Genomic DNA, 12,300 nt, shown 5'->3' with positions numbered 1-12,300 from the left:
ATGAGGGTGCCTAATGCTATCTGGGTCTATACTGTGCTATATGGGGGCTGTATACTACATGAGGGTGCCTAATGCTATATAGGTCTGCATTGTGCTATATGGGGGCTGTATACTACATGAGAGTGCCTAATGCTTTATGGTTCTGCATTGTGCTATATGGGGACTGCTTAATGTTATATGGGGGGTGCATAGTGCCATATAGGGGCTGCATAGTGCCATATCGAGCTGCATAGTGCAATATGGAGGCCCCACCTCAGAGCTTTTTGTCCCCTCACCGCAGAGCCACTGTCCCTCTCTAGAGCTGTATACCCCCCTTTGCTGTATACCCCTTTCTTCAGTAATATGTATGCCCCCCAGTACTGTGTATGTCCCCAACCTCTCTTGTGATGTATACAGCAGTGTTAGTGTTCTCTATGTGTGGCCATGTCTGTTAGTCATGGCCACCAATCAGCGTGGCACCAACACATGCCCAGGAGGAGCTGGATGGACACAAGCGGGGGATGTGAATGAGGCTGTTGCCGGCTTCCCAATATTAGAAATATCTCTAATGTGTCTGTGTGCGCATGTATGATCCATATCTATTTATGTCAGTGTATATGAGTATGTCAGTGTATATGACTGTGTCTAGATTTATGTTATATATATATATATATATATATATATATATATATGTACAGTGCCTACAAGTAGTATTCAACCCCTTGCAGATTTAGCAGGTTTACACATTCGGAATTAACTTGGCATTGTGACATTTGGACTGAAGATCAACCTGGAAGTGTGAAATGCACTGCAGCAAAAAAGAATGTTATTTCTTTTTTTATTTTTTTTTTAAATTGTGAAAAGTTTATTCAGAGGGTCATTTATTATTCAACCCCTCAAACCACAAGAATTCTGTTTGGTTCCCCTAATGTATTAAGAAGTATTTCAGGCACAAAGAACAATGAGCGTCACATGTTTGGATTAATTATCTCTTTTTCCAGCCTTTTCTGACTAATTAAGACCCTCCCCAAACTTGTGAACAGCACTCATACTTGGTCAACATGGGAAAGACAAAGGAGCATTCCAAGGCCATCAGAGACAAGATCGTGGAGGGTCACAAGGCTGGCAAGGGGTACAAAACCCTTTCCAAGGAGTTGGGCCTACCTGTCTCCACTGTTGGGAGCATCATCCGGAAGTGGAAGGCTTATGGAACTACTGTTAGCCTTCCACGGCCTGGACAGCCTTTGAAAGTTTCCACCCGTGCCGAGGCAAGGCTTGTCCGAAGAGTCAAGGCTAACCCAAGGACTACAAGTAAGGAGCTTCGGGAAGATCTCATGGCAGTGGGGACATTGGTTTCAGTCAATACCATAAGTAACGAACGCCACCGCAATGGTCTCCGTTCCAGACGAGCCTGTAAGGTACCTTTACATTCAAAGCGTCATGTCAAGGCTCGTCAACAGTTTGTTCATGATCACTTGGAGGACTCTGAGACAGACGGGTTCAAGATTCTCTGGTCTGATGAGACCAAGATCGAGATCTTTGGTGCCAACCACACACGTGACGTTTGGAGACTGGATGGCACTGCATACGACCCCAAGAATACCATCCCTACAGTCAAGCATGGTGGTGGCAGCATCATGCTGTGTGGCTGTTTCTCAGCCAAGGGGCCTGGCCATCTGGTCCGCATCCATGGGAAGATGGATAGCATGGCCTACCTGGAGATTTTGGCCAAGAACCTCTGCTCCTCCATCAAGGATCTTAAGATGGGTCGTCATTTCATCTTCCAACAAGACAACGACCCAAAGCACACAGCCAAGAAAACCAAGGCCTGGTTCAAGAGGGAAAAAAAATCAAGGTGTTGCAGTGGCCTAGTCAGTCTCCTGACCTTAACCCAATTTAAAACTTGTGGAAGGAGCTCAAGATTAAAGTCCACATGAGACACCCAAAGAACCTAGATAACTTGGAGAAGATCTGCATGGAGGAGTGGGCCAAGATAACTCCAGAGACCTGTGCCGGCCTGATCAGGTCTTATAAAAGACGATTTTTAGCTGTAATTGCAAACAAGGGTTATTCCACAAAATATTAAACCTAGGGGTTGAATAATAATTGACCCACACTTTTATGTTGAAAATTTATTAAAATTTAACTGAGCAACATAACTTGTTGGTTTGTAAGATTTATGCATCTGTTAATAAATCCTGCTCTTGTTTGAAGTTTGCAGGCTCTAACTTATTTGCATCTTATCAAACCTGCTAAATCTGCAGGGGGTTGAATACTACTTGTAGGCACTGTATATATGTGTTTTTGTGAATTTTTCTTTAAATATATATGTGCACGTATGCCTGTATGTGTACGTATTCCTGTATATGTATGTATCTGTGCATGTCTATGTGTGGATGGGGCCCACCGAGACTCTTTCGCCCAGGGCCCACAAAAACCTGGAGCCGGCCCTGTCCCCCCCAACCACCCCCGCCGCCTGTTCCTCTCTCTCTCTGTCTGTATGCAAATTTCTCTATTCAGTAACACGGTGTCGGAGTTGGCGCCTACGCATAGCACTTATCTCCGGCACCATGTTTTTGAAGCCCGCATTACACAGTTTTGTGCCTGAGAGGGCGGCGCATGCGCCCTCGCTTCTTCAGATCTCGTTGTGACCGCGAGAGCGCGCGCAGTCACAACAGGACTGGAGAACAGCTGCTCTTACCCCGATTAGCTGCAGCTACGATATCGTTACCAGGGAAACTACAATGAAAACATTGTGGGGGGACTACATTTGGGGATTAATGCGTGAAAGTGATCTAACATACCCTCGCAAAAGTAAACATTTCTAGATTCATTTTCATCAATTTGTAGCCTTTGAAAATGCGCTAATGGTTTAAAATATATTGTATTGTGTTTGTTTTTTTTAATGAACTTAAACCCAAAAAGTTGACATTTTCCTTAAAGACTGTATTACAATTTTAACCTTTTGCTGTCCTGACCACAAAAATCAAAGTTTTTGCAGGCTAATTGTCACGGGTGTGTCATGTGTGACAGACAGTCATGTGGTTTCTGGCCATACCAGGTCACAACATTTGGCTGTGCAGAATGCTCCCTGACCCTCCATTGTTCCTGCTGTCAGCATTCAGTGGAATAGGTAGCTTTCCTGCTGAATTCATCTCTTTCCCTTTTGAGCCCAGCAGGCGTTCGACTTCCACCCAGCTGTTGATCAGCCATATTCCTTTGGTGTCTAAATGCCCCTTCCTTCCTTGGACTGATGCTGGTGATATGTTTCAGTTCCTTCAAGACTTGGTTGCAAGCAGGTGGCTTGTGCTCATCTATGGTATCATTGCGGAAAACTCTGAACTTCTACCTGAGTCATATAATGATACGTAGTTCAGGCTTTTCCCCCCTGTGTGTCCTCCTTGTGTCTTTTATAGTGGTTAGTGAGGTTTTAAGAGCTCATCTCATCCGTTCTGTATTCAGGGCCCAGCACTAGAGATACCTAGGGTCAGGTATCTGTCTCGGCACATAGGAGCGGAACGTATCTAGGCTGGTGAAAGACCCCAGGGACCAGCAGTAGGTTTGGTCAGGGGTCACCATCTTTCCTTTCCATAGACACAGGGTTTCCCTTCCCTTTCGGTTGGTACTTCCCCGTACCTAGCTAGCACTAATACATTTTTTTTTCCCATGTTTTTAGGATATACCCAGTTACGAAATTACAGTACATTTATTCCCCGAGAAGAAAACTAATGCTACATAGTGTAATTTGTTCAATTCAATAAAAAAAAAAAAAAAATCATTTTGACCAGGAACTAAAACTAAAATAATATAGTTGCAAAAGTGTGAACACCCTCTTATGATTTTTGATGTGGCTGTGTTCAGAGTTAGACAATCAGATTTACATTCATGATAAATAGTAGTCAGTACACAGCCGCCATCATTAATAGGAAATCTTATTACCGTATTTTTCGGACTATAAGACGCACTTTTTTCCCCCTAAATGTTGGGGGAAGTCGGGGGTGCGTCTTATAGTCTGAATGTAGGGCTGCGGGGAATGAGGGTGCTGCGGTTCATCGGCGGCACAAGCAGGCTGTAGCAGCACCTGCCGTGACCACGTGGACCCGCTCATTTCATATGTATGCATCCTCCCGCCCATCATATCTCAACGCTGAAGCCGGAGCTGACAGGTGGGTGAGATGATGGGCGGGGGATGCGCACATAATAAACAGCTGGCCCGAGAGATCACCCCTGGCAACTACAGCCTGGAGTGATCATGTGCGGCTATATTCACTGTCCCCCGCGCATCATCATCAGTGCGGGGGGCAGTGAATAAGTACGGTATACTCACCGGTCCCTGCAGCCTTGCGATGTCCTACTGTCTGGCGGCCCGCTGATCTGTGTGCGTAGAGAGCGGTGAGCACAGCGATGACGTCATCCCTGTGCGCACCGCTAGTCTCCACACACATCAGCGGGCGGCAGACAGGAGGACATAGCGATGATGCAGAGGAACGGTGACAGCTCTACACAGGTCAGCGGCGCTGCTGCTGGCACAGAGAGGAAGACGAGCGATGCTGCAGAGAGTGAGGAAAGGGGAGTATAAATGTTTATTTTTTTCTGTGCCATAGGATACAGGCCATATAGCAGGATCGAGGCACATACCAGGATGGGGGTATATTATGAGCAGGATGGGTGTATATGAGTAGGATGGGGCTATATAGCAGGATGGGGGGGTATATAACAGGATGGGGGCTATACCACGATGAGGGACATACATACAAGGATGGGGATCAAATACAAGGCAGGAGGATCATTACCAGGATGTGGTACCTTAGTAGAGAATTTGGGGACATTACCCCCATAACAGTGTCAGCAGCAGATCCTCGCCCCATAACAGTGTGTCATGACCACATTTTTTGCTTAAAAATTTTTCCATTCCTCCTCTAAAACTAGAGTGCATCTTATGGTCTGGTGCGTCTTATAGTCCGAAAAATACTGTAACCCCATATAAAGTTTTGCTGTTTCAGGAGGATTTTCCTGAAATTTTATTTGTTGCATTTTACAGCAAAAGTCACGGTGCATTAACAGCTGACCACACAGCAAATGGATCTCATTGTTGAAAGTTATCAGTCAGGAGAAGAGAAGAAAACAATTTCCAAGCCTCTGCATAAGCCATGGAGCATAAACCATGGATCACTGCGAAGTCGGTCACAAAAAAGTTGCTTAAATTAGTTACAACAGTGACATTATCTAGAACTTGACGTCCATCAAAAATTGAAGGGCCGAAAAAAAACCCACTGGTCTGCCTACCAAGAGGCTGTCGGGAGTTTCTGGCCAGTACTAGTTGTGTACTTCATGTGACAGCTATCTCCAGTTTTCTTCATATGTTTGGTGTTTGTGGTAGGGTTGAAGACAGAAGCCTTTTATTACAAAGAAAACCATCTAAGCCCAGCTCTGTTTTGCCAAAACCTTCATCAAGTCTGTGAGAACCATGTGGGAAAATGTGTTATGGTCTGATGAGACAAAGGTTGAACTTTTGGATCATAATCCCAAAAGATATGTTAGGTGCCATGCCCACACTGTGCATCACCAAAAGAACACCATACCCACAGTGAAGCACGGTGGAGGCAGAATTATGTTTTGGGGCAGGTGTTTGTTTTTTTTTTTACAGGTTAGCTGTGCGGCAAAATACTTCAGGTTACTGATAAAAAGCTGATAATAGTTACATAGGTTGAAAAAAGACTTTAAGTCCATCTAGTTTAACTTTCCTCAGCCAATTGTACATTTTTGTCACTATAGCATTTTTAACCGACAATGTTATGTGAAATGAGAAAATCATCCAGCCCTATTATAAAAGCTGTTAGTGTTAGCCCTTTACTACCTCTTTTGCTAAGGCTTTCCACAGTTTGACTGCTTTAACTGGAAAGAACCCTTTCATATTTAGCTGCCGGAATCGCCTTTCTTCCACTAACAGTCCGTTCCCTTTGGTCCTTAATATTGTCTTCATTGGGAATAAGTAATGTGCCAGTTCTTTGTATCGGCCATACATGTATTTAGACATATAAATGAAATCTCCTTTGAGATGTCTTTTTTTCTACACTGAATAAGGCCAACTTTTTCAACCTCTCATCATACAGATTACTTACAACAAAGAAGGGCAGTAGTTGTACATCGCCCAGGCCAAAAACTAGTACTCTAGCAGGATGCAGCTAAGCCCCCACTAAGTGGAGGCATCACAGGTGCAGGAGGAGCAAATCACACACACACTTCCAAACAAATGGAGGGGGCGATTGCTGGATGATAAAACTGCACACTGGTGGCTTGCATAGAGCACTGTTCACACTAGCAGACGCACAGTCACAAACCCGCAGCCTATTAGGTGACATCCATACTATTAGATCAGGCGGGCTGCCAAGCCGTACTCAATCTGTGCACTATACAGGGACAGGAACTCTAATATGCAAGGCCTAACAGAAAGGGGCCTGGCTGCATCCTGTACCATAAAAATATGAGGTTTTAGTTGGTATAATGGCCAGAATACGGAAGCCTCAAGCTTTATCATCCAGCAATCGCCCCCTCCATTTTTTTGGAAGTGTGTGTGTGATTTGCTCCTCCTGCACCCGTGATGCCTCCACTTAGTGGGGGCTTAGCTGCATCCTGCTAGAGTACTAGTTTTTGGCCAGGGCGATGTACAACTACTGCCCTTCTTGGCTGTAAGTAATGCTTAATTTTTGGAAGATATTTATTCCTCTTTTTGTTGCTATTTTTATACTCTCATCATACGGGCGGCCTCTATTCCTTGCAATAATCTAGTTGCCCACCTTTGAACGAACGTCTGAATAACCTTTTTAAAATGTGGAGCTCCAAAATGGATCCCATATTCCAGATGTGGCCTTACAAGTGACTTATAGAGGGGTAACAATACGTTGGGATCAAGGGATCTAATCTCTCTTTTTACACACCGTAAAATCGTGTTTGCTTTAACAGCTGCTGCCTGACATTGAGTGCTGCTGCTCAGCTTATTTGTAATGAGAATACCCAAGTCCGTCTCCTGTTCTGTAGTCCCGAGTTTACTTCCATTTAATGTATTTTCAGCTATAGGATTACTCCGTCCTAGGTGCATTACTTTACATTTATCAACATTAAATCTCATTTGCGAAGTGTCTGTCTATTCCGACATCTTATCCAGATCGTTTTGTAATATTGTACTATCAAGGTCAGTTTTCAATATCCTACATAGTTTGGTGTCGGCAAAGACTGACACTTCACTCTCAATCCCATCAACAAGATGATTAATGAAGAGATTAAAAAGAATAAACTCCACATTCCCCGTGTCTAGGATGTACGGGAAACCTTTTCTACCTTATTCTTAGGATAATACGTTTTGTTCCTTCTTCTTAGTCCCACATTGTAGCAGCTGCTGAATGAGAAGAATCTGTGACTTCTCTGCATTTAGTGGTCACTACTCACCTGGGCGGTTATCTGTAGGAATCTCCTCTTTACTCCGCTCATCACCCCTCACATATGTCTCTGTAGTATTAATATGGGGCAGATCTTCACCCTGAAACAAATATTGTAAAAGTCACAGACAGATGGAGAAGTCCCATCTATGATCAGCTGTAATCCTGCCATCTCCACCGCTCTCATTACACAAGTATAACACATATAATACTGGAGGATAAAACAAGACTGAGCACAAGACCTTCACAGCCGTCTACACATCATAGGGAGATTTCATGGCACCTTCTCTCCATCTACCTGATGATCCTGAGGAACATCGGGATCTTCTTGTTTACAGTCCTGTGGGAGAAGAGGACGGGGACATCTCTCTGGTGTTGTCCTCTTACTGGATAGACCTGGAGGAGACACATACAGGGACTGAATTCATTCCTTACATACAGATAATTATAGGCCGTGTGTATTTAGTCCTGTCTATTACCTGGTGATGTGAGGGGCTGGGGACCCTCCATCATGACGTCCTTGTACAGATCTTTGTGTCCTTCTAAATACTCCCACTCCTCCATGGAGAAATAGACGGAGACGTCCTGACACCTTATAGGAACCTGACACATACAATGATACTGTCACCCCCGATCCCTTCATAGCGTTACTGTATAATGTCCCAGCATTCCCAGCAGTGTCACCTCTCCAGTCAGCAGCTCAATCATCTTGTAGGTGAGTTCTAGGATCTTCTGGTCATTGATGTCCTCATGTATCGGGGGGTGAGGTGGAGGCCCCGTGATTGGGCTCAGGGGTCTTCCCCATCCCTCAGACACAGGGGCCTGACAGCGCTCACTAGAGGTCTTCTTCACTACTGTGTAATCCTGGTTATGGAGAGACACAGTAAGAAATCTCACTCCAGACATTTCCAGAGTCCTCACCTCTCCAGTTCTGTCCATCTGTTATTCCCATAGATAAGAATGGTGTAATGTGACGTCATCAGAATCTCTCACCTCTCCAGTAAGCCGGAAGAGGATCTCTAGGGTGAGGTGTGATATCCTCTCCACCATCTTGTCCCTGTCCATATCCTTCCTTCACGGGGCAATCAGGAGAATTCTCTTCTATAGAGCGATTGTTCTCCCCCAGCATCTAATGTGTATGGAGCCTGAGCCCAGTAATGGGGAATCTCCACACACCTCCTCCTGCAGAGCCGCACACTAGATATATGGCTGCTCTGTGCTTCCAGGACCTGTGATGATGTCACATGGAGGGGAGGAGTCAGGGTCACATGATCAGCTCCTCAGTGTATGCAGGCACTGCTGTGCTGGGTGTCATGGTGCTGGATGAGGGGAAGTTTATGTGTGGGGTCAGGAGGGGTTTACAGTGTGGATGTAGCAGAGCTGTGTGTGTACGAGGTGTATAGAGCGGAGCCGTGTGTGTATGAGGTGTATAGAGTGGAGCCGTGTGTATACGAGGTGTACGGAGCAGAGCCGTGTGTGTACGAGGTGTACGAGGCAGAGCCGTGTGTGTACGAGGTGTGCGGAGCGGAGCCGTGTGTGAACGAGGTGTACGGAGCGGAGCCGTGTGTGTAGGGACGGAGTGGTGTGTGTACGGTGAGTGCGAAGCAGAACTGCATGTATATGATGTGTAGGAAACAGAGCCGTGTGTATGGAGTGGAGCTGAGTGTATACAAGGTGTGCAGAGCGGAGCCGTGTGTGTATGACGTGTGCGGTGCAGATCAGTGTGTATACAATGTGTATGCAGTAGATCCACACATGTATGATGTGTTCTGAGCAGGACCGTGCGTGTACGATGTGTGTGGAGAAATGAAAAAGAGGCAAAATACCAAATAGATCCAAAGTATTGAAAATAACAGACTTACAGAATGAAAATATTCATTATTATAATTAGATTTAACAGTCATACACACGACTGCTCCACACACATCGATAACAGCTGGATCATGAAGACATCATAGAATATAGAAAACTAAAATATAACCTTTATTGTGAGAATGTTAAAAACTAGTGAAGATAATTTTCCCCAATCTGTTATAAAAACGTGAGGATACAAAATAAAATAGCCCCCTATGAGCAGAGGGGGTATGGGGATACCTGGAAAAAGTAACAAAGCACCACCTAGGGCTGCAAATCACTGATATTAAATCCCATTAAATGGCAACGATCTTACCAGATCCAAAGGTAGGCTTTCTGGGCTTTCAAGAGGTCCAGGCTTTATAGGTGGCTCTCAAACAGCTCCTTAAATCCCAGAGTCAGCCTTTTGGTGAACCTCATGAGTATAATAGGTTTTGTGTAAAGTGGACTTTCCTAGTATGAAACTCAGGAGTCTGCTCCCGGCTGGATGTGGCCTAAGGAGCCGTGCCCGCAGACGCTGGCCCGTGAGATCTATGGGCCCTGGCGGGGACCTCTTATCCCAAATCAGTGGGCTGTTGTCTTCTATGAGGGACTTTGGGTGGGACAGGACCTCTAGTCCTGGCCTCAATTGGTTAATTAACCAGTCCGCTTGGTTCCGGTTTCTGGCTTCAGGGTCCGGGTGATATAGAAGGGTTAATAGTTTCTATATTTCTTGATTTTAAATATTTTCGGAATGAGAAACAAGCTCAAGGATTATTATTGTCTGCTAAATGTTCTTATCTCATATGCATGACTCTACAGTTTTGTTTTTCTCAAACTTAAAGGTCATATGATCAACTTGTAAATTTCCAGCTAGAAGCCTTTTTTGCAATATCACATTGATCTGTAAATGGTATAAATAATCTGTTTATTTAGCCAAGGTACAGATTATTTATACCATTTACAGATCAATGTGATATTGCTGGACATTACTCTGACGGTGAGGAAAGGAAAGAACGCCCTGGGACCAGTACAAAAAAATCAGATACATCCCGACCGAGGAAGGTCACAAGAATCAGACAGACACATGAATATTACCCCTGGAGCCCCTCTGACCAGCTAGCTATGTTGAAACAGTTACCTGACCCTGAAAACTGATCATGCTCACATGAATGCAGGTCTTTTCTCCGAGCGCTCGATATTGATTAGGCCTAAAGAGGCCTAATTCAGAGGACCTCACTGGTGATCCCATAAGCTGACTTTTGAAACAGAACAGCTACAACAGTTTTTGGTGCCCAACGTGGAGCCGTGGCCAACCAGCCTATTCGGAATAAGTTTTGGGGACTCTTGAGACAGTGAAATTTCAGCTGCAGCAAGGTGAGAAGCTTTATTCTTTCACTTTATTTCACTCTCTCTGATTTCCCGAATATTCTGGGTAAGGCTGTACACACGGTTCAAGAACTCTGGCATCACCAGTGAGTATTGTTTTTTCTCATGCATGTCTGAATGAGAGTTGAAAAATAGAGTAATAAAATAATCTGTTGTCTGTCCATTAACTGATTGCATAGTACGGAATTGAGAGTGTCTCTGTATAATTACATTTGCTGTGTTGCTGTGTTTTGTGTTTTGCTTTGGCCATCTTTGCATCTTTGATGGGCAATACACTGGTCTAGGGATATGTGTTCATAAGTGGTTTCATACTAATGCCTAGATAAATTAGGTAGGCAGTAAGTTGTTGTATATTGATGAGAAGCCTCTGAATAACATAAAAGTGACGAGTAATTGAGATAAGGGACTTGGTGTAATAATATGTATGTATAAATTAATGGTTATAGGCCATATTGTGGACTGTGAAAAGATGTTCTGGTTGTGAAATGTCAAGGGGCATAGCCATATAGAGTATTTGAGTGGATACCTGACATATGTATTTTTTCCATCAGTGTCAAGAGCGGTTTAGATAATTTTATTTACATGTGAGCTTCACTGATCCTTGGAAGGTGTATTGTTACATACGTTTCTGGAATCAATGAATGAGTGGACAAGTGGTCCTGTGATCTGTCCTCATAGTGAGATATCATATGTTTCTTCCCCTCAAAATGGAGACGAAGGTTTTATAGCAAAGTCATTTTTTTTTCCTTTCAGTAGAATATTAGTGCTGTGAAGGTATATAAGTAGTATCAATTTTCTGCTGGGATTATGTATACCAGTGGGTATTAGGAAAGTTGGATGTTTTGGAAAGCTGAGTCTGGACGAAGAATTCTTTTGAGAGAAGACTCTTGCTAAACAAACTGTGTGTGCTGTTGCTATTCTGTTGGGAGGGGGCAAGTGAGGCGCTGCGCAATTTTCTGTCTCCTGCCCTCTGTAAGAAGTCAGCTCTGAGGATTGTTTTGGTTTAACTCTAGTTTACGTTCGTTGCTGGAATACTGTGAAAAGGACCAGCATGGAGTACCCAACTGCACATCAGGTCTATGTGGGTTAGAGAGCAGTGTGGCCTTCCCACTTACATGGAGGTGGTCTAGTAGGTGAGAGGACTATCACACCTGGTCCTTCCTGCTTTAGTCACCTGGTCTATTGGGTAAGACAGCTGTTCAAAAAGCCTTCCCAATACACCCTGCAAGGGTAGCAGGTGAGAGTGCTGACTAGCCTTCCAGCTACACCTTGAGAGCCCATTCTGACTTGCCGGAGGAGTGTGGCCTGTTTTGACAAGGTCCAGGGACACTGAGAGGGCATTTGCAGAAAGGTGGGCTGTGTGGGAATAAGTTGAAGCCATGGGCAACTTGTTCAGTGTGCAGTGTGGGGCTCCAGCAGGATCCAAAACAGCCAAACAGATAGTGGAAGAAAGGGAAGGCAAGGAAGCAGTTAAAAATGTCAGACCAATACTAAAAAAGGCAGACATGCCAGAGTACGGATGTTTGGATGTTGAAAAATGGCACAGATTCAGCGAAGAAAAGAGAGGTTGGATAAAAGACAAGAAAGTAGAGCAACAAGTAAATAAATGGTGTCGTGTGGCTGAAGAGGTGCAGCATTGTGGATATAAAGAGACCACAGCGGG

General features: G+C 44.4%; 2 protein-coding genes across 2 annotated transcripts in view; both read right to left on the bottom strand.

Moving 5' to 3' along the window:
* The window catches only part of LOC142312346 (uncharacterized), a 336,924-nt gene that overhangs the window by 125,663 nt on the left and 198,961 nt on the right, over positions 1–12,300 (bottom strand). The window contains 2 exon segments of the mRNA XM_075351283.1: positions 7,426–7,516; positions 7,714–7,811. Of these exon segments, the coding sequence (XP_075207398.1) occupies positions 7,426–7,516; positions 7,714–7,811 (189 nt within the window).
* LOC142310573 (oocyte zinc finger protein XlCOF29-like) lies at positions 8,055–8,644 on the bottom strand. Its single transcript, XM_075348093.1, has 2 exons — positions 8,409–8,644; positions 8,055–8,279 (listed from the first exon to the last, which is right to left on the bottom strand). Exons 1-2 carry the CDS (start codon positions 8,478–8,480, stop codon positions 8,055–8,057), a joined length of 297 nt encoding a protein of 98 aa, XP_075204208.1. The 5' UTR covers positions 8,481–8,644.

Source organism: Anomaloglossus baeobatrachus, chromosome 5, assembly GCF_048569485.1.
Source record: "Anomaloglossus baeobatrachus isolate aAnoBae1 chromosome 5, aAnoBae1.hap1, whole genome shotgun sequence".
In the NCBI taxonomy this organism is placed as follows: Eukaryota; Metazoa; Chordata; class Amphibia; order Anura; family Aromobatidae; genus Anomaloglossus; species Anomaloglossus baeobatrachus.
This window is presented reverse-complemented; position numbering and strand designations above follow the sequence as displayed.